The sequence below is a fragment of the Erinaceus europaeus genome, chromosome 16, assembly GCF_950295315.1.
Source record: "Erinaceus europaeus chromosome 16, mEriEur2.1, whole genome shotgun sequence".
Taxonomy (NCBI): Eukaryota; Metazoa; Chordata; class Mammalia; order Eulipotyphla; family Erinaceidae; genus Erinaceus; species Erinaceus europaeus.
Window position 1 is genome coordinate 5,851,827 of NC_080177.1, and position 22,439 is coordinate 5,874,265.

At 47.9% G+C, this 22,439-nt stretch overlaps 1 protein-coding gene across 7 annotated transcripts in view; it reads right to left on the reverse strand.

Annotated features, from left to right (window-relative positions):
* TLN2 (talin 2) overlaps positions 1–22,439 on the reverse strand; it is a 414,501-nt gene that overhangs the window by 242,968 nt on the left and 149,094 nt on the right. For 4 of the 7 annotated variants that reach the window (XM_060174397.1, XM_060174399.1, XM_060174392.1 and 1 more), the window contains exon 4: positions 18,184–18,281. The exons of the other annotated variants lie outside the window; for them this stretch is intronic. In XM_060174397.1, coding sequence (XP_060030380.1) covers positions 18,184–18,249 — 66 coding nt within the window. In that variant the 5' untranslated portion in view covers positions 18,250–18,281. The remainder of the gene's footprint in view (positions 1–18,183; positions 18,282–22,439) is intronic. 7 annotated transcript variants of the gene reach the window in all.

A 22,439-nucleotide genomic window follows, 5' to 3' on the forward strand; every position in this document is an offset into this window, starting at 1 on the left:
GGGGGTAGGGGAGGAGCACTGACAGACCCTTGGCATGTATAATCCCCCTACTCCAGAGCTGGCTTTCTTATTCTTTTAATTTGAGAGAAAGAGAGGGGGAGGGGAGAGGGAGAGGGGAGGGGGAGAGGGAGAGGGGAGAGTGAAGATGGGAGAGGGAAGAGGGAGAGGAGACAGGGGAGGGAGGAAGGAGAGGGGACAGGGGAGAGGGAGAGGGAGGGGGAGGGAGAAGAAAGAGAAAGGGAGAGGGAAAGGGGAGAGGGGACAGGAAAGAGGGAGAGGGGAGAGGGAGAGGGGAGAGGGAGAGGGGACAGGGGACATTAGAGAGGGAGAGGGAGAGGAAGAGGGGACTGGGAGAGGAAGAGGGAACAGGGGAGAGGGAGAGGGGAGAGGCACCTCCTCATGGTTCCAGGAGAATAGTATGCTTGCTTGGTGCTGTGCATGGTACTACCATATGGTGCCAGGGTTTGAACCCGAGCCCTTGCATATGGAAAGGTGCCCTGTCTACCAGGTGAGCCTTCTCCCAGCCTGGAGCTCCAGCTTCAGTGGCAGCCTTCTCTCCATGTCCTCGTCGTCTTTTTAAGGACACAGGGTGATCTCCTCTTCATCACTAAGTAACCACAGCTGCCAAGAACATTGCCTGATATAGTTATATCTGATATACGGTTTCCGGTATCCAGATCACTGCAGTGATTTACAACAAGTCAAGTTGGACTTGTATGCTAAGTATCACCTTGATCTAAAAAAAAATACTAAAAAAATAACCCTTTCCAAGGAGCTGTGGAAATACAGAACATCACGGGGCTGGGTCGCACCTGGTTGACCACACATTACAATGCATAAGGACCCATGTTCAAAGCCCCGATCCCCATCTGCAGGGGGAAAGCTTAGCAAGTGGTGAAGCAGTACTGCAGGGGTCTCTCTATTTCCCTCTCTATCTTCCCCTTCCTTCTCTATTTCTGGCTGTCTCTATCCAATAAATAAATAAAGATAATAAACTTATTTAAAAAAATAAAGAACATCATAAACTTGGCCACCAAGAAGATGAATCAAAGTCCACCTCAGAAAGGTCAGAGCTGTGACCAAGTTTTGACCCGTAGCAAGAGGTCCTGTCCCACGCGTCTAAAGAGACAGACTATCATCTGAGCCAAACACGGAAGTCAAATGATAGGAGTTTAGGAAAATCACAGCGCACTGCCTTCCTCTCCTCACACCCAAGATGATGCCCAGAATTCCGTTGCTACCTGGACTCCTTGCTCCCCTCAGCTCAAACACAAACACTCCCACCTCCAGGCAACAGAGCTTCATCCAAACTTAGAACAGACAGCAGGGAACAGTAGAAGTGTTACTTCGCTTTTCTGGGTTATTCTATGTGAATCCAACGCTCAAGTGTTCAGTCCCGTGAACTGCCTCATGTGCGCCGGGAGTTTAGCTCATGAGGGTGAAGGGTACCTCCAGCCAGGGGTAACGCGCAGGACTGCCCACTCAGCTCCTCTTCTGCCCACACACGAAGCTGGGCATGGTTTCTCAGTTTGTTCTAAAGGGGGGCAGGCCAGGAGCAACCAGCCTGAAAGCTGAGGAATAGCTCCCATGGGCTCGGGACACAAAGCCTTTACAAGAATCCAATGTGTTTCAAGGAAGAAACACTTGGTGGCCTCTCTCACCCAGCTGGCTCTGTGCTCCCCCGCTCAGTAGTGAGAGGATGGGAGGGTTCGCTCAACACTTTGGTCAGGACATGTGGTCACAGCCCGTAACCTGGGTTTCCGTGGAAGACTGTATGTCCCAACCAAGTGTGCCCTCACCCAGACCCTCCATAAACTAACATTCATGCAAAGCAGACATTTAGTTCTTGACCAAAATATTTCCAGGTCTCTTCAACTATTAATTTATTGAACAGAGGCAGAGAGAAACCAAGAGCTAAGGGAAAGACGGAAAAGGAGAGAAAGGGAGACGGGTGGTAATGCAGCGGGTTAAGCTTACGTGGGGCAAAGTGCAAGGATGGGTGTGAGGATCCCGGTTCGAGCCCCCGGCTCCCCACCTGCAGGGGAGTCGCTTCACAGGCGGTGAAGCAGGTCTGCAGGTGTCTGTCTTTCTCTCCCCCTCTCTGTCTTCCCCTCCTCTCTCCATTTCTCTCTGTCTTATCTAGCAACGATGATATCAATAACAATAATAACTACTACAACAACAAAAAAACAAGGGCAACAAAAGGAAAAATAAATAAATATAAAAATATTAAAAATAAAAATAATAAAATTCACTATAACTCACAGGTGGTTATTTTGTTTGTTCTATTTTTCTTCTGTGTGCATCTGAGTGTGCATGAGCACATTTGTAGATGGTATCTTTTTTGGGTAATAATGTTTATAAAACACACAATGAATAATCTCCAACTTAGGTGCTTGTGCTTGCCTGCCTCACTTTCTTCTTTCTTTCTTTTTTTTTTATATTCTTTTTTTTTTTTTTAAAAAGCTTGTTGATAACTTAAGTTCAATATAGGCAATCAATTTTTTTTATTGTTGTAGTTATTATTGTTGTCTTTGTTGGACAGGACAGAGAGAAATGGAGAGAGAAGGGGGAGACAGAGAGGGAGAGAGACAGAGAGAGACCTGCAGCCCTGCTTCACCACTCACAAAGCTTGCCACCTGCAGGCGAGAAGCGGTGCTTGAACCCAGATCCTTGCATGTGATAGCATGTGTGCTTAACCAGATGAGTGTCATTGCCAGCCCCCCTTTCTGACAACTTTCTTTGAGCCCTTGCTATCTGTCACTTTTATTTATTTATTTATATCCATTCATTCATTCATTTATTTATTTTGCCTCCAGGGTTATCGCTGGGGCTCAGTGCCTGCACTACAAACCCACTGCTCCTGGAGGCCATTTTTCCCATTTTTGTTGCCCTCGTTGTTGCGCTTGTTGTAGTTGCTATTGTTTTGTTGTCATAGCTGTTGTTGTTGGATAGGACAGAGAGAAATGGAGAGAGGAGGGAAAGACAGAGGTGGAGAGAAAGACAGACACCTGCAGACCTGCTTCACCGCCTGTGAAGCGACTCCCTTACAGGTGGGGAGCCGGGGGCTGGCACCGGGATCATCACACTGGTCCTTGCGCTTTGCGCCATGTACACTTAACCCTCTGTGCCCAGCTCCTGCTATCTGTCACTCTGGTAGAGAGGAACACTTGTGTCATATTCTGTAACTCTATTCTGAGTTTCTGCTTTACCTCCAGATGTAACGTTTTCAGTGTACACACCAAGAAGCCTTTCTGTGACCCGCTGCACTCTAAGGCAACCTAGCTATTTTTTCCCCACCAGGTTACTGCTGGGACTTGATTGATGCCTGAGTCCTCACCACTCCCAATGGCCATTCTTTCTGAGTGAGAGAGGCAGATGGAGATATGAAGACCTGAGTGTGTGTGTGTGTGGGGGGGGGGGTCAGAGAAAGAGAGAGAGTGTCAGTCTACAGTGCAGTACCACTCCACCCCTCCTGAAACTTGCTCCCCCCACCCTCACAGAGGTATTTCCACCTGGTGGACTGCGCCTCGAACCCGGGTTCTTGTCACTGTTAAAGAGGAAGCTCTAGCCCACAGACCACCTCCTGTCTCCTCTGCATAACCTTCCTCACAACACGGGGAGGTGTGCGCACCACACACGCTTTCTGCTCACAGATCTGTCTGTCCCGTGGTGGCATATGGACCGAATTACTTTATGATCAGATTAGCTCTATGGTACTTTTACTGCCTCAAAGCGTTTCCATATTTCGGCAGCTTTTTTTTTTTTAACTGCTTACAATATATTTTCTTCCAAAATAACTATTTCTAGATGAGAGGGAGTTTAGGCTTCTGGTGAGGCTAGAGATTTCTCCCTACATTTTTTTTCTTTTAGTATTTTATTTTAATGAGAGATACTCACAGGATGGGGGGAGGGAAATAAGGAAAGCACTGCTCAGCTCTGCCTGAGGGTGGTGCTGGGGGTTGAACCCTTGACCTTGAAGCCTCAGGCACTTCTCCTCAGTGTTTCCTTTCTGTGGGTCATGTCACCAGGAATCACCTATGATACTTAGGGACATTTGCTGTCTCACCGAAATGTTTGCCTTTTAATCATTTTTTTAAAGATATATCCTTTTATTTCAGATAGAGACAGGAAGGAATTGAGAGGGAAAGGAGAGATAGAGAGGGAAAGAGACAGAGAGACACCTGCAGCCCTGCTCCACCACTTGTGAAGCTTCCTGTCTGCAGGTGGGGACCAGAGGCTTCAACTTGAGTCCTTGTGCACTGTAACGTGTGCATTCACCAGATGCACCACCATCTGGCTCCTGTCTTCCCCCCCCCCCCAGAGTACTGCTCAGCTCTGGCTTACGGTGGGGGAGGGGGGTTTAAACCTGGGACTTGAGAGCCTCAGGCATGAAAGTCTCTTTGCATAACCATTATACTGTACCCCCACCTCTCTTTTTGGTTGTCAACCCCAATATATCCAACCTTAACTAAAAATGATGTTTCTCCCTCCCTCTCTCTGTCTCTCTCTTATTCCTCTGGAAAGCATTTAGAGTCAAAGCACCTTTTAGCACATTTATTTTTTCCCAACAAAAGCAGAGGTGGCATGTTCTTGGCCACCTGAGGGGCTCTGGCAGACAGCTGTCACCTGAGGGTGTGTCTCTGGCAGAATGTGTGTGTGTGTGTGTGTGTGTGTTGCATATGTACAATGTGTGTGTGAGTGTGTGTGTGTGAGTGTGTGTGTATGTGAGTGTTGCATATATACAGTATGTGTGTGAGTGTTGCGTATGTACAGTGTGTGTGTGAGTGTGTGAGTGTGTGTGAGTGTTGCGTATGTACAGTGTGTGTTGCGTATGTACAGTGTGTTGCATATGTACAGTGTGTGTGTGTGTGTGTTGCATATGTACAGTGTGTGAGTGTCTGTGTGTGAGTGTTGCATATGTACAGTATGTGTGTGTGTGAGTGTTGTGTATGTACAGTGTGTGTGTATGTGAGTGTTGCATATGTACAGTGTGTGAGTGTTGCATATGTAAAGTATGTGCGTGTGAGTGTTGTGTATGTACAGTGTGTGTATGTGAGTGTTGCATATGTACAGTGTATGTGAGTGTGTGTGTGTGTATGTGAGTGTTGCATATGTACAGTGTGTGTGAGTGTGTGTGTGGCTGGAGTCTCACACACGCACAATCTCACATCTCCAGGCTGCTTTTCCGTCCAGACACAACATAAGGCTCAAGTCCCCACCCGCCACCTGCAGCAGGAAAGATTCACAAGAGGTGAAGCAGGGCTGCAGGTCTCTCTCTTTCTCTCCCTCTGCCTCTCTCTATCTCACCACTCCCCATCTCTTGATTCTCCCTGTCTCTACCCAAATAAGATAATGATAATAATGAATAAAATAAAGCTAGCTTATGAGTTTATGAGGGCTGGGTGGGGTACACCTGGTGGGGCACATACCACATGCAAGGCCCTGGGTTCCAGTCCCAGCTTGGGGAAAGAAAGCTTCACTGGTAAAGTAGGTCAGCAGCTGTCTCTCTCTTCTTCCTCTCCCTTCTCAATTTCTCTCTGCCCTATCTAATAATGAAAGAAAGGGGTGGGGGGACAGAGAAAAATGGTGGGCAGGGGCAGATAGCATAATGGCCCTGCAAAGAGACTCTCATGCCTCTGGCTCCAACGTGCTACATTCAATCATCCCCCACATCACTATAAGCCAGAGAGCTGAGCAGTGCGAGCGCTCGCGAGAGAAAAAGAGAGAGAGAGAAAGAGAGAGAGAAGAAAAATGACCACCAGGAGCAGTATATTTTTAGTAGTAGCACCAAACTCCAGCAATAACCCTGGGGCAATAAGTAGGTTTGCAGTAGTAGCACCAAGCTCCAGCAATAACCCGGGGGCAATAAGTAGGTTTGCAGTAGTAGCACCAGCTCCAGCAATAACCCGGGGGCAATAAGTAGGTTTGCAGTAGTAGCACCAAGCTCCAGCAATAACCCTGGGGCAATAAGTAGGTTTGTAGTAGTAACACCAAGCACCAGCAATAACCCTGGGGCAATAAGTAGGTTTGCAGTAGTAGCACCAGCTCCAGCAATAACCCAGGGGGCAATAAGTAGGTTTGCAGTAGTAGCACCAGCTCCAGCAATAACCCGGGGGCAATAAGTAGGTTTGCAGTAGTAGCACCAAACTCCAGCAATAACCCTGGGGCAATAAGTAGGTTTGCAGTAGTAGCACCAAGCTCCAGCAATAACCCTGGGGCAATAAGTAGGTTTGCAGTAGTAGCACCAAGCTCCAGCAATAACCCTGGGGCAATAAGTAGGTTTGTAGTAGTAACACCAAGCACCAGCAATAACCCTGGTAGCAATAAGTAGGTTTGCAGTAGTAGCACCAGCTCCAGCAATAACCCAGGGGGCAATAAGTAGGTTTGCAGTAGTAGCACCAGCTCCAGCAATAACCCGGGGGCAATAAGTAGGTTTGCAGTAGTAGCACCAAACTCCAGCAATAACCCTGGGGCAATAAGTAGGTTTGCAGTAGTAGCACCAAGCTCCAGCAATAACCCTGGGGCAATAAGTAGGTTTGCAGTAGTAGCACCAAGCTCCAGCAATAACCCTGGGGCAATAAGTAGGTTTGTAGTAGTAACACCAAGCACCAGCAATAACCCTGGTAGCAATAAGTAGGTTTGCAGTAGTAGCACCAGCTCCAGCAATAACCCTGGGGGAAATAAGTAGGTTTGCAGTAGTAGCACCAGCTCCAGCAATAACCCTGGGGGCAATAAGTAGGTTTGCAGTAGTAGCACCAGCTCCAGCAATAACCCTGGGGCAATAAGTAGGTTTATAGTAGTAGCACCAGCTCCAGCAATAACCCCGGGGGCAATAAGTAGGTTTGCAGTAGTAGCACCAGCTCCAGCAATAACTCTGGGGGAAATAAGTAGGTTTGCAGTAGTAGCACCAGCTCCAGCAATAACCCTAGGGCAATAAGTAGGTTTGCAGTAGTAGCACCAGCTCCAGCAATAACCCTGGGGGCAATAAGTAGGTTTACAGTAGTAGCACCAGCTCCAGCAATAACCCAGGGGGCAATAAGTAGGTTTGCAGTAGTAGCACCAGCTCCAGCAATAACCCTAGGGCAATAAGTAGGCTTGCAGTAGTAGCACCAGCTCCAGCAATAACCCTGGGGGCAATAAGTAGGTTTGCAGTAGTAGCACCAAGCTCCAGCAATAACCCCAGGGCAATAAATAAACAAATAGTTTATGACACTCAGTCCCCAGTTCTTACCGTCTCCAATCCAGTCCTCAGTGTTAGGTGGCTTCTTTTGGGGAGAAATGAATTACAAACCTCAAAAAACTAATTTTAGGTGATCTCACTCTCAAGCGGAAGTTGAAAAACAAGATCAGTAGAGAAAACACAAGTAGAACCTGAACTGGAGTTGGCGTATTGCACCAAAGTAAAAGACTCTGGGTTGGGTGGGTGGGGGGAGAGTACAGGTCCAGGAAGGATGACAGAGGACCTAGAGGGGGTTGTATTCTTATGTGGAAAACTGGGAAATGTTATGTATGTACAAACTATTGTATTTACTGTCGAATGTAAAACATTAATCCCTCAATAAAGAAATTGTTTAAAAAAAAAAAAAGCTAATTTTGACAAGTCATTTCTAAACCTGGCCATGCCAAATAACAAGACTTTTCATGTGCTCCTCCCTCTCATCCTCTCTCTCTATATATAATTGTTCATTCATTCATTTGGCTTAGAGACCAGGAGACAGTGAGGGAGAGACAAAGAGGGAGAGAGACACCTGCAGACCTGCTTCAATGCTCATGAAGCTTCCCCCCCTGCAGGTAGGAACTGAGGGCTTGAACCCAGGTCCTTACGCATTGGAACATGTGAGCTGTATCAGGTACATTGCCACCCGGCCCCTTCCTTTTACGACAGGAGAGAAAATATTCTTTGGGACTTTAAAATGGTGTGGAATGTGGTTGGCAAAGCAAAGGAAAGAAGATTGAGAAAAACAGATGGAGAGGCGACTTAGACTCTAAGCCTTGGATTCAACGTCTGTGCAGAAGACTGCGGACGCGGCAGTGACTGGTCATAAAGTGAGGGTAATACGCTTGCTGGAAGAACTTGACCAAAAAAAGAGCCAAGAATGCAAGGTTTCCTGGACATACGGTTTAAAACACCAAATAACTCTTAACACGGCACAGCAAATTCCAGAACAGAATAAATGAACTAACCAACAGAGCCAGTATTCATAGAAGCTAGCAGCTATAAACCCAAGCACCACATGGGAGGTGCTATGGCACTGGGGGAAGCTCTGATGCTAGTACACCTTTGTCTTTCTCTGTGTGTGTGTGTCTCTCTCTGAATGAGAAAGCAGACAGGGAGCAGTGAGACCGCACATGCACAAGGGCCTAGTTTAACTGCAACAACAAAGGGGGCCAGACCCTGGCATACCCGGTTAAGTACGCATGCTTGAACTCAGGTTCAAGTCCCTGGTCCCCACGCACAGAAGGAAAGCTTCATGACTGGTGAAGCAGGGCTGCAGGTGTGTCTCTGTCTCTCTATCTCACTCTCTCCTCTCAATTTCTCTCTGTCTCTAACCTAAAAAAAAAAATGAAGCACGTTTTGTTTTTTTTTTAATCTTGTACTCCAAGATTTAGCAGTGAACTACTGTACACATTAGAAGCTACTGTCTACTTCCACCTTCTGCAACCCACAATGACCCTGGGTCCATGCTCCTAGAGGGATAGAGAATGGGAAAGCTACTGGGGAGGGGGTGGGATATGGAGATTGGGTGGAGGGAATTGTGTGGAGTTGTACCCCTCCTACCCTATGGTAAAAAAAAAAAAAGAAAAAAAAAAAAGAAGCTACTGTCTACACAGCCCTGAAGACTGAGTGGCCTCCCGTTTTTCTTTCGAGTTCTACCACAGAGATAACCGACTGCAAACCTACCAGAGCAAGACTGGGTAACAAGCCCTGGAATGTCCCTTTGAGCTCAAGAGTCAGCACAAATGCTCTTGAGTCCTCATGAAGCCAACACTCCTCATAATGAATGAATGTCACCCACTCAACACTGCGGTGACAGAATAGTTATGATGAGGGAGTCCGGTGGTAGCGCAGCGGGTTAAGCGCAGGTGGCGCAAAGCGCAAGGACTGGTGTTAAGGATCCCTGTTCGAGCCCCCGGCTCCCCACCTGCAGGGGAGTCGCTTCACAGGCGGTGAAGCAGGTCTGTAGGTGTCTATCTTTCTCTCCCCCTCTCTGTCTTCCCCTCCTCTCTCCATTTCTCTCTGTCCTATCCAACAACGATGACAATAAGAATAATAAGAATAACTACAACAATAAAACAAGGGCAACAAAAGGGAATAAATATTTTAAAAGAAATTTTAAAAAGAATAGTAATGTTGAACTCAGAGGTAACCTATAAGACACCCCCTGCCTGCCATTAGCAATGTCAAGATCATTTCCAAGAAGCAGCTATTTGTAACCGAATCTTTTTGTTTGTTTATTTGGTTGATTGGTTTTTGTTTTTATTTTACCAAAGCACTGCTCAGCTCTGGCTTATGGTGGTGAAGGGGACTGAACCTGGGACTTTGGAGCCTCAGGCAGGAGAGTCTGTTTGCATAACTATGATGCTCTCTACCAGCCACCCTTAATTGGATGTTTTCTTAGGAAAAGAAACAAAAAAAAAACAACATCCGAAGGACAGGGAGGCTCGGGCTTGTGGAGAGCTGAGAGTCCAGTGCGGGTTCTGCAGGCCAGGGCTGGGAGACACGCAGTCCCCATGGTTCCCACCAGGGCTGGGAGACACGCAGTCCCCATGGTTCTCAATGCGACAGCCGGATGGCAGCTGTGCACCTGCTTCCAGTGGAGCCGAGAGGCCCACGGGGTGAGCGATGCCGAGTATCTTTCTTAACCTGCTCCTCCTTAATTATTTGATTAGGGGTCAGCCTTCTGTTGAGTATGGTCAGTGTTACAGAGGCTGCAACTGCTTCAAACAATACTTCCTCTCCCTTATCACAAGCGTTCTCCTGGTCTCTAATGGACAGTGGTGTCGCTGGTCCTTTTAATTCTCTCTCTCTCTGTCCGTCTCTCTTTGCCTCCAGGGTCATTGCTGGGGCTTAGTGCCAGCTCTAGGAACCCACTGCTCCTGGCAGCCACTTTTCCATTTTATTGGATAAGACAGAGAGAAAGTGAGAGAGGAAGGGTAGCTAGAGAGGGAGACAGACACCTGCAGACCTGCTTTGCTGCTTGTGAAGCTCCCCCCTTGCAGGTGGGGAACCAGGTGGTTGGATCCTAAGTCCTTGTACTTAGTACTGCGTGCAGTTAACCAGGTGCACTACCTCCTGGGCCCTCTCTCTTTTGTTATTCTCTCTCTCTCTCTCAACTTAAAAGGACCAGTAACAACCAGCACAGTAAGGGTGTTAAAGAATCACAACAGTTGGGGGGCTGGGTGGTGGCGCACCCCATTGAGTGCACATATAATGAGCTAGGACCCAGGTTCAGACCCCCAGGCCCGATTTGCAGGGGGACATTTCATGAGTGGTGAAGCAGTGCTGCAGATGTCTCTCTCCATTTTCCCTCTTGATTTCTAGCTTATCAATTAAATAATAATTTAAAAAGGGGGGGGGGAAGGTTGGGAAAAAATAACCAGCACTACAAAGCTCTCTGACAAAAGGTAAGTAGACTGCTCTACCAGTGAGCCTGGGTACAGAAAAAGAGGCTCAGAGTAACCGGGCGTCAGCGGCAAGTCCATAGCCATAACGCCCACTGGAGAGAAACGAACAAGAAACAGAAGCATGTCCTCTGCCTCAGACTGAACTCGCCTTCAAGGTAGGAAGGGGCCCGCCACAACCAAGGAAAGATGGCGGCATGCATGCCAATGGGATTTACCGCTGGTAGCCACACTAACCCTGAGGAACTCTGTTCCCCCCCCAGACGACTGTCACAGTGGAGGCTGACAGCACCCTCGGGAGTCAGGCACTGCACATCCTCCAGCAGGTTAGGTGAGTGGGGGGAGGGGGGAGCTGGGAACACAGCCCTGCCCTGTTCCAGCCCAAAGCTAAGAGGTTGTATGAACCTGCAGAAGCTTCCACAGCTTTCTGGAATGGTCCCCCGTGAAGGAGAGTCTGGCAGGCTTCCTGGAGGAAGGGGAGAGCTGAGCTTCCAAAGAAGCAAAGATAGCTCAGTGTCAGAGCACAAGACTTGCAGTCTGAGCGCGCACACCTAGACCACTGCACTGCCATATCAGAGCTGAGCACGGCTCTGGTGCTTCTCCTTCATCCTTTCTCTCTCTCACGAAAATAACTCTTAAATTAATGCAAGGCGCAAGGTAGTGGCACGCCCAGCCGAGTACACACCAAGCAGAAAGGCCCAGGTTTGAGCCTCCATTCCCCACCTATGGGGGGATGCCTAACAAGTCAGAAAGCAGGTCTGGAGGTGTCTATCTTTATCTCCATCTTTCTGTCTACCTCATCCTCTCTCAATTTCTCTCTTGTAGGGAAATTGTGAGGATATGGTTGAGCTTGGCAGGGCTTGATCTGAGGGCCACATCCGTCCTGTCAGTCTCTCTCTCTACTGAGAGGTCGAACGAGGAGGGACACGACTCCCCAAGATTTGCCTCGTGTTATCAGACTCCCTGCCTACTAAGTACCCTCATTCCTGATACTATGGCCTGCTCCCTTATTATCTGCATAATCATTGTTTTGCCTGAAAGATCCCCACCTATTTCATCTATTTGATCTATTTTCTTTCTACCCTCAAGACCCTCCCTGCCTGCAGGATATTATTATTTATCCTACCAGTTAAAGCCCTTGCAACAGTTGCCAAGGAAGTTTCTACCTTTCCCAGCCCCTTTCCAAATCATGTCAAGCCATTTCCATTTCTGACTTGCCACTTTCAGGTCTGATTTTTAAAAGCCTTGGCTCTCTGATCAATAAAGAATTGAATCGCCTCACCACCACCAGCTCTGTTCCTGGGTCATCTCTTGCATCGCTGAGTGAGTAGCAGCCCAGGCTGGTTCCAGTCGCCTTCTCTCCAACCCAGAGAGTACACAACTGAGAAGAGGCACCCCCACGCTAGTTTGGCACTCCCTGTTCTATCAAGTAAAATAGAAGGAATATAAATGGCCACTGGGAGCACTGGATTCATAATGCTAGCACCAATCTCCAGTGAGAATCCTGGTAGCAATTTAAAGAAATAAAATGATATATGAAAAGATCGAGTCCCTTCAATGTTAGTAAATCAGCAGATAAAATTAAAGTGTGGTGAAGAATGGAAAAGCTACCTGGTCTCAAAGCACCTTTCTACAAAGTAGTTCTTCATAAAAACATGAGTATGTTCCACGGTGTAGGGGCTTATTTCTGGGCTCTCAATTCTGTTCCACTGCCAGGTGGTTCTGTCTATTTCTGTTCCAGTGCCAGGCAGTTCTGACTACAGTAGCCTAACCTCTGTGGAAAATAGTCTGTAGACTTCTCAGCATATTAGAAATAGACCTACCCAATGATTCAGCAATTCCTTCCCTGGGGATATATACAAAGGAAGCAAATTTACCCATTTGAAGAGATCTATGCACAACTATGTTCACAGCAGCACAGTTTGTATTAGTCCAAACTTGGAAGTGACCCAGATGGCCAAAGACATATAAATGACTATGAGAGATATTATCTATACACATGATGGAATATTACTCAGCTGTTAAAAATGAAGAAATCATCTCCGTCACCCCATCTCGGATGGAGTTTGAAGGGATCATGGAAAGTGCGATAAGTCAAAATGAGAAGGATGAATATGGGACGATCTCACTCATAACCAGAACGAAGAAACAAGAACAGAAGGGGAAACACAAAGTAAGACTTGGGCTGGGTTTGGTGGACGGCACCCAAGGACAGGACTCTGAGGGGAGGCTGGGGGCTGGGGGAAGGGGCTAGGGTCCTGGTGCCTGTTGGTGGACAGAGACCTAAGTTAGGGGGTGAGAGTGGTTTTTTTTTTTTAGATGTCTATCACAGGGAGATGAGAAACTACTCATGTGTCAACAACTGTACTGTGTAATTCATTAACTTTCCAATAGTTAAAAAGAAAGAAAGGCTGGGAGGGAGGAAGGAAGGAAGGAAGAAAGGAACAGAAAAAGGAATAACCCTGACAGAGGTGACAGGGCAGCATCCCTGGTAATGCGACAAAGACAGTCTGTAAGCTCAGCCTTTGTCTGGCTAAAGATACGGGGCTTATTAGATTTTTTAAAAACTTTTTAAAAAAACTTTTTATTTATTCATTAAGTAGGGAAAAAAATTGAGAGAGGAGGAGGAGATAGTGAGGGAGAGACAAAGAGACACCTGCAGCCCTGCTTCACCACTTGGGAAGCTTTCCCCTGCAGGTGGGGACCAGGGGTTTGAACCTGCGACCTTGTGCACTGTAATGTGTGCGCTTAAATAGGTGTGCCACCACCTGGCCCCCCAGATGTTTTTTTAATGTTTTAAATTCCTTATTTATTAGTGGATAGAGACAGAGAGAAATTGAGAGGGGAGAAGGAGAGAGACACCTTCAGCCCTGCTTCACTTGTGAAGCTTTCCCCCTGCAGATGGGGACCAGGGGCTTGAACCCATGTCCATATGCACTGCAGTGTGTGCGGGGCTTAGAAGATTAACTGCAAAGGGAGACACAAGCCCAGATGGGAAATCAGCTATCAAATAACTGGCTTTTCCCCTGATTCAACGGGGGTCAAGGTCCTGAGAAGTCAAGGACCAAGTAACTAACTGCCTGTGCCTAAAGAAGACACAGTGACCCTGGTGCAATAAGGACCAATAAGAACTGAAGAGACAGAAGGCTGCTGGGAGTTGTAAGGCGTCTGATGATTGGTCCATGGTGATTTTAATGACCGCCCTCTCTATTCCTTGGAGGAAGTTCTCGCCCAGGAGCCAGCTGCTGCCTTCAAGCCACTGGGGTTGGCAGTGCATCAGGCCAGCGGCTGAGAACCAAGGGCTGCAGGGGCTGTTCTTCACACTGTACTTTCACTTTTTCTCTGATAGCAAATGCTTTAAATTTTCTTTAAGTGTTAAGAGGCTCTCTCTCTCTCTCTTCTCTCTCTCTCTCTCTCTCTCTCTCATCTGGCACTTTGGGCAGGTCTCATGATGTAGATGCAGAGAGGGTAGGCACTCTTTATAATTTCACACAAAATCCCATCTCTACATGAAGCAGAAAGTAAACACATAAATAAGTCCTTGGCAAAGGCTTAACACAAATTCAGAAAGGGCTTGCAGGGAACTATGAGCAGTTTAGGGTCAAAGTCCTGGACATCAGGGGGGTAAAGCATCAGTCCTGGTTCTTGTCACCCCAGGGGACAGCAGGACTCAGTGCCATCATACTGAGAAGTCAAGATACACACACACACATACACACACACACACACACACACACACACACACACACACACACACGAGCAGGGCTCAAGGCCCAGAAGCTAGCTCAGCTTGTAAGAGCACAGGACTTACATGCTTGAAGTCCCAGCAGCCCCAGGTTCAATCACTGGCCTCACCACATGGCAGGACTAAGCAGTGCTCTGGTCTCTCTCTCTCTCTTTTAAAAAATATATTTTGTTTTTTAATTTTTTTATTTATTCTCTTTTTGTTGTCTTTTATTATTGTAGTTATTATTGATGTCATTGTTGTTGGATAGGACAGAGAGAAATGGAGAGAGGAGGGAAGACAGGGGGAGAGAAAGATAGACACCTGCAGACCTGCTTCACCGCCTGTGAAGCGACTCCCTTGCAGGTGGGGAGCCGGGGGCTTGAACTGGGATCCTTATGCCAGTCCCTGAGTTTGCGCCACATGTGCTTAACCTGCTGTGCTACCGCCCAACTCCCTGGTCTCTCTCTTAAAGGGCCAGGTAATGGCACGCTTGATTGAGTGCACACGTTACAGTGCACAAGGACCCAAGTTCAAGCCTCTGTTCTCCACCTGCAGGGAGAAGCTTCACGAGTGGTGAAACAGGTCTGCGGTGTCTCTCTTTTTCTCTCCCTATCTTCCCCTTCCCCTCTCAATTCCTGTCTCTATCCAGTAGTAAATAAATAATAAAGTAAATAAAATAATAATCTCTCTCTACTCATGTGTTCTTATAATACATAAAACAACATCAATTATTTTTAAATAAGAAAAAAAAAAAAGCAGGACCCAGGAGGAGTCCGGTCTGCCCCACTCAGAGGCCAAATAATCCCTGAGGATTAAAGATCCTCACAGCCCCAAACAAAACAGGAGGCATCTGGGAAAAACTCCCTAAATCCCTTTTATTTATCACCCCTCCCCTCGGCCCCAAGTGCTCTAAGAGACAGCCCTTCTGGAAGCTAAAGGACAGAGGTCAGCCTGACCTCAGCTGCTATCACCCACTCCACTGCCCCTGAGGAAATGCTGCTGAGGCAAAGGAGTCAAGGGTGATTATGCAGAGGCAATGGAGTTAAGGCCAGTTTAGTTTAAAATGAGATGGAATCAGTAATCTAATTAAGGAGTGGTGGCACCAGGGGGCTGGGAGTGTCACCAGAGACAGGACATTAGCCTCTGGAGCTCTAAAGAGAAGGAGGCCTGTTGGACACAGGAAAGCTCCCACCCAGGGAGCCGGGTGGCGGCACCCCCAGTTGAAAGTGCAGGTTACCAGAAACAAAGGCCTGGGGTCAAGTCCCTGGTCCCCACCTGCGGTGGGGGGTGGGGGATGGGGGGCGGGGGGGAAGGAGGGGGGGAGAGAGAAGCTTCTTGAGCAGCAATATAGTGTCATGGGCGTCTCTGCCTCTCTCTTTCCTGCTCTGTCCCCCTTCCTTCTCAATTTCCCTCTGCCCTACCTAGAAAAAGACATGACAAAGAAGAGGAAGCAAGAGCAGTGGGATTATCAAGCGGGCACTGAGGTCCAGTGATCATCCTGAAAGCAATAAAAAATAAAAATAATAAACAAAGAAACAACAAAGCTGCCAGGACAACTGTGACTCTGTGACAAGCATTATGACACCTGTGAAGCATGACAACTGAGCTTCTTCTCCATGAGGAAACTGTCTTAAGGGGGAAGCCAAGGGCATCTTACAGGCAGAAGGACCCACAAACACACAAATCAAGGAAGCAGGACTTGTGCTTTGCATTTTCCTGTATTTCAACTGCCAAGTTGCAGGTGCTACGATTTCATCCTGACTTCCCTGGGCAGACAACCTCACCAATGTGTCCCAGAACCCCAACTCTCCAGAGCCCTGCCCCACTAGGGAAAGATAGAAACAGGCTGGGGGTGTGGATCCACCTGCTAACATCCATGTCCAGTGGAGAAGCAGTTACAGAAGCCAGACCTTTCACCTTCTGCACCCCATAAAGAATTTTGGTACATACTCCCAGAAGGTGAGAAATGTTAGGGGAAGATGACTAGAGGGTTCTGAGCCCCAATTCCATCAGGATTCAGAGAGAAAAGGGAGAAAGAAAAGAAAAAAAAGAAAAAACCAGGAAGGACATTCAGAAGTAGTAGGTGTGACTTAGAAAGGAAGAGAAGGCAGGATTATAGGGGGGAAAATGGGCAAATATATATAAATACAGATAGATAGTTCTAGAAATAATAGTTAGCCCCTGTCTGTGATCTTAGGAGAACAACTATAGTTTCTAATGCAGGGAATGTGGGAAAGGTGCCAAATTATACCTGTTATCTTTTTTTTTTTTTTCCTCCTCCAGGGTTATTGCTGGGCTCGGTGCCTGCACCATGAATCCACAGCTCCTGGAGGCCATTTTTTCCCCCTTTTGTTGCCCTTGTTGTAGCTTCGTTGTGGTTATTATTATTGCCCTTGTTGACACAATTCGTTGTTGGATAGGACAGAGAGAAATGGAGAGAGATGGGGAAGACAGAGAGGGGGAGAGAAAGACAGACACCTGCAGACCTGCTTCACTGCCTGTGAAGCGACTCCCCTGCAGGTGGGGAGCCGGGGGCTCGAACCGGGATCCTTACCCCGGTCCCTGCGCTTTGCGCCACATGTGCTTAACCCACTGCGCCACCGCCCGACCCCTATACCTGTTATCTTATAATTTCATAAATCAATATTAAAGTGCTAATAGAAAGAAAGAAGGAAGGAAGGAAGGAAGGAAGGAAGGAAGGAAGGAAGGAAGGAAGGAAGGAAGGAAGGAATTGAACCCAGGCCTGCCCAGCTTCAGGATGGGCGGGTTAACTTTCATTTGTAGTGACTCACTTGCAAATCACCACCCCTCCTCAAAAGGAGGAGGGACCAGTCACTCACCTGCTTGCTCACCTGGAGTCAGCAAGAGAGCTCACAGGCAAGGCTGAGCCACACCAGCTCGCACGTACACTAACACATCACACGGCAGATCATGAGTGGCCAGGTCTGCCAAGTAGAGTGCATATCTCCCATGTGTGAAGCCCTGGCTCTGAGCCCTAGTGCCCATGGGAGCACAGAGGATGGCACTGGAGACCTCCATGGATGGTGGAGCCCACACCCTCCCTAATTGTCTCATAAGAATAGACACTTGGGGGTCGGGCGGTAGCGCAGCGGGTTAAGCGCACGTGGTGCAAAGCGCAAGGACCGGCCTATGGATCACGGTTCAAGCCCCCGGCTCCCCACCTCTCTGTCTTCCCCTCCCCTCTCCATTTCTCTCTGTCCTATCCAACAACAAACGACATCAACAGTAACAATAATAACCACAACAAGGCTACAACAAGGGCAACAAAAGGGGGAAAAATGGCCTCCAGGAGCAGTGGATTCATGGTGCAGGCACTGAGCCCCAGCAATAACCCTGGTGGCAAAAAAAAAAAAAAAGACTAGACACTGGGAAGTATGGGTGGGATGGCTCAGTAAGACGCCCTGGGTCTGTCCCCCAGCACCACACATGACAGAAAGAGGTTATAAGTGACTAGAACCATAGTTTGACCAGCAGGAAATTCAATACTGGCCTTGACACCTGGGTTCCAATCATCTGGAACACTTTCCTTCCCAACCACGGGGTCCCTTCCCCCCGTTCCTCAGTCATCTCAGCCTAAAAGTAGATCTTGTAGAGATGCCAAGTGATAGCATCCACTAAAAGCAGACGGCAGCAGTCAGGACCCGGCGTGGCACAGTAGCTGTGTTAAACTGTAACACTTGAGGAAACCAGTTATCACACCTTATGGGGCACAGCAAAAGCAGTCTTGCGAGGGAACTTTATAGCAAATGCTGGGCCACGTTCATAAAGAGGAGAAACCACGACTAAACCATCTAGCAAGCCAACTGAACCAACTCGAAACAGCAACTAAGAGGTCCAGGGGTTAGCAGGAGACAGGAGAAAGAACAGAAGACCATCAAGAAGATTCATGAAGCCAAGAACTGGTTCTCTGAAAGGAAAAATAAAATATTAAACCACTATCTGTACTGGTTAAGAAAAAGAAAGCTGTGGTAAAGAAACCACTTAAAATGTAACGCCAGTTATTAATGTCTGTTGTGATGTGAAGTATGGGCCCGGGGGTAGCTCAGTATGAGAGCACAGATTTTGCTTGTTGAGGTCCTAAGGGCCTGGGTTCAATCCCCAGTACCTCCATATGCCAGAGCTGAGCAGTTTTCTGGTGCCTCTTTCATAATAACAAAGAGATCTTTCACTTCTTTTGTTTGTTTCCTTGTGTGTTTTTACTTATGGCTGAGGTGGTAGCTCAGTGGTAGAGCCCAGGACTTGTATGCCTGAGGCTCTGCGTTCAATCCTTAGCACCGCATGTGTCAGAGCTGGGCAGTGCTCTGATAGGTCTCACAAGTTGGCGCCTCTCTCTCTCTCTCTCTCTCTCTGTCTCCATCATCTCCACAAATGAGTCTTTCAAAACATCATACAACTCCAAGGGAAGGCTATTCTGCTATTCAGTTCTTTAAAAGCACATCTGAAGTGGTCTTCCTAACACACAGGGGAGAGTGGAGGCAGAAGAACTCATCAGCACGGTCAGTCAGACCCCTTTATTGCTCTGGTACCCGAGGAGATTAAGGGTCTGCCGAAAAGACAGGCTCCAGGAGGCTGTGAATTCAAACTGGGTGCTAGGGACTGGGTGGGGATGGCAGCAGCAGACTTCCAGGACAGATCAGAGAAGAGAAGCAAGATCACTTGGCCAGAACAAAACAGTGGGTCCCCAAGTCCCTGGCTCCCCACAGCAGCAGCCCAGACAGACTCAGTGACCTGGGGAATCTTGGAGTCTCAATCCTAAGCAGTTTCGTCCACACCTTCGGAGTTTTCTGGAAGCCCTGTCCCCACCCTGGATGCCATTCATTTCCACCTCAACTCCCTGGAGGGGCTCTGTGCCCAGTACAGGAATTAGGAACCGTCAGGAACTCATCACTTCAGCTGACTGACGAAACTCCTAAAATATGAGGCATAAAACCCTTAGCCACACAGGATAAAGAGACAAACCCCATGTATTTGAATTCTGTTTGGGAAGGCCACATCACGTGAGGCTAGGCCAATTAAACATCCACTATCCTCTCACCCCATTTGTCTAATCCCCTCCTCCCGACCTACACTGTAATTCGCCTCATTCATAAACATGAGAGAACTTGACCTACTTCCCAGCAGGCCCAGGCCCTTCTGGTCTGCATTTCTCTGCAGAGGCTCTGAGAAGCAGCTCTAATCACTTCCATGATGTGGAAACACATTTCTCCATTTTATTGTCTTAGGATCTCTTCCTCACTCCCCACCCCCAACAAAACGCTAGTTGTTTCCATTGCAGCTGCAGACATTCTGTACAAGACGTTGGACAGGAAAGGAGGCAAAGTTTGCTGTGGAGTGGGGTTCAATATTGAACTTCCTGCTTAATAGGAGAGTTTGTGGGGGGTGGGGGTGAGGGACAAGGAGGAGGAGGAGGAGACAGACAATAATTTCCGTGTGTCAGAAACCCACACAAAGTGAGGTGGTGAGTTTCACTCTGCTTGCATAGAACCAGTGGATGATCAGAGCACAGTTTATTGAAAGTGAATAAAATGGGCTGTAGCACAGTGGGTTAAGCGCAGGTGGCGCAAAGCGCAAGGACCCCCATGAGGATCCCGGTTCGAGCCCCTGGCTCCCCACCTGCAGGGGAGTCGCTTCACAGGCGGTGAAGCAGGTCTGCAGGTGTCTGTCTTTCTCTCCCCCTCTCTGTCTTCCCCTCCTCTCCATATCTCTCTGTCCTATCCAACAACAACATCAGTAAAAATAATAATAGCCACAACAATGATTAAAAAAAAAAAAAACAAGGGCAACAAAAGGGGAAAAAAGATTAAAAAAAGAAAAGAAAGTGAATAAAATTCGTGTCTCCAGTAGAACAGTGCCTTGCAAATTAATCTTATACATTCATGTTTCCCAGTAGTTCTCAGATCTCAAGAAAGAAAGGGAAAAAGAGAGACAATATCTACTTCTGTTCCCATCACCACCTTCCAGCTCCATTACACATTACAACCAACAACAGCTTCCTCAATCTGGACTCCTTCGCTGATGGCAAAATCCTGTTTCAATAACTGCCAGTAGCTGCTACATTATATATATAACTGCTGTTAGAGCATTGAGCAGGTCATTCCTGTGCTTAAGAACTTGCTATGGCTCCCAGATGCCCCCAAACAGTTTGGCAAACCATGAATGAACTAAGAATGAAAGGGCCAGTCAATGGTGCTCCTGGTTGAGCACAGGTTCAAGTCCTTGCTCCCCACCTGCGGGGGGATGCTTCAGAAGCAGCGATGCAATTCTGCAGGTGTCTCTCTCCTTATCTCCTCCTTCCCTCTCAATTTCTCTCTGCCTTTAGCCAGTAATCGTGTGTGTGTGTGTGTGTGTGTGTGTGTATGTGTGTGTATGTGTGTGTATGTGCGTGCACACGCACATGTATGTGTAAGTATAGTGGATTATACGTTTGTTCAGTGAGGGAAAGAAAGTTCCAAAAATTGGATTTCATGTGGTCCGGGAGGTGGCGCAGTGGTTAAGGAACTAGACTCTCAAGCATGAGGGCCAGAGTTCAGTCCCCGGCAGCACATGTACCAGAGTGATGTCTGGCCCTTTCTCTCTCTCCTTCTATCTTTCTCATCAATAAAATAAATAAAATCTTAAAAAAAAAAATTGGATTTCACAATATGTGAGAATTATGTGCAGCTGAAACTTCATTGTCCAAAAGTCTCCTTTGGTTGGGCACAGAAACAGTATTGAAGAGCTGTTTCGGGCTGCATTTTTGCGTGCCAACAGCATAGCTGAGTAGTTCCAACTGAGACAGTTGATCATTGAGAACAGACACAGCCTCGTCCTTCACTGAGAAAGGCAGCTCCTGGCCTGGAGGATAAAACCCCAGTCCTTGGCAACGCAGGAGACCTGGGTCTCATCCACCTTCTGCAAAGACACAGCGTTTGCTTCCCAGGGACTCCATCCTCCCCCAGCATGGCTCCCCTTCCCTGCGCTGCTCCAAAGCTCTGTCCAGTGCCTATAGGCAGCCTTCTCTCTCCTTGTAAAGAAGGCTGTGATACTGGAGCTGGGAGATAGCTCACCCAGTGGGGCGCATGCTTCCCATGAAGGGGACTCTGGGGTTGAACCCTACGACTCCATGGGAACACCACGGACAGCAGCAGGGAGCTGCGTGTGTAGCGGAGCGGGGCTGTGCCATCTCTCCTGTCTCTGTCTCTTCCTCACCTCTCTCCAAAAACAGAACAAAGAAGTCAGCCCAGGAAAGGGTACTGAGTGATGGTGTCAGCCACACGAGGCCCAGGGTGGTGATGCAGTGCTGCAGGCGACTCTCTCCCTCCCCCTTACCTCTCAGTTTCTTTCTTTCTCAATCCAGTAAATAAAATAAATAAAAAGTAAATAAGCAGAGGTGCAGGGAGAGTGAGGAGAGGGAGGGTGCCCACCCCACATGAGGACTCACTTGTGCAGGTCACCTGCTGTGTGTAAATAACACAAAAAGAATGAATTGTGGTCAATGGCTTAACAGTAATCCAGCAGGTAACAGTTATTAAAAGAGAGTTGCAGGAACCGGGTGGTAGCGCAGCAGGTTAAGCTCGCATGGTAAGAAGCGCAAAGACTGGCGCAAGGATCCCGGTTCAAGCCCCCGGCTCCCCACCTGCAAGGGGAGTCTATTCATAGGTGGTGAAGCAGGTCTGCAGGTGTCTATCTTTCTCTCCCCCTCTCTTGATTTCTCTCTGTCTTATCCAACAACAACAGCAGCAATGACAACAATAAGGGCAACAAAAATGGGAAAAAATGGCCTCCAGGAGCAGTGGATTCGTGCAGGCACCGAGCCCCAGAGATAACCCTGGAGGCAAAAAATGAAGAAAGTTGCCAACGACCACTTTCATGTGTGATCACGATGTGTTCATGATAAACCGGGGATGGCAGGAGCTGGCTCAGAAGGGAGAACATATGCCAAACCAGGCATGAGGTCCTGGCTTTGAGCCCCAGCACCACATGGGAGGATCACAGCAGTGGGGGGAGCTCTATAGATGGTGGGCATCCACTGAAGTTGGGCCCCTCTGGAGACACAGCAGTAGACAAAAGGCCTGAAGCAGTGATG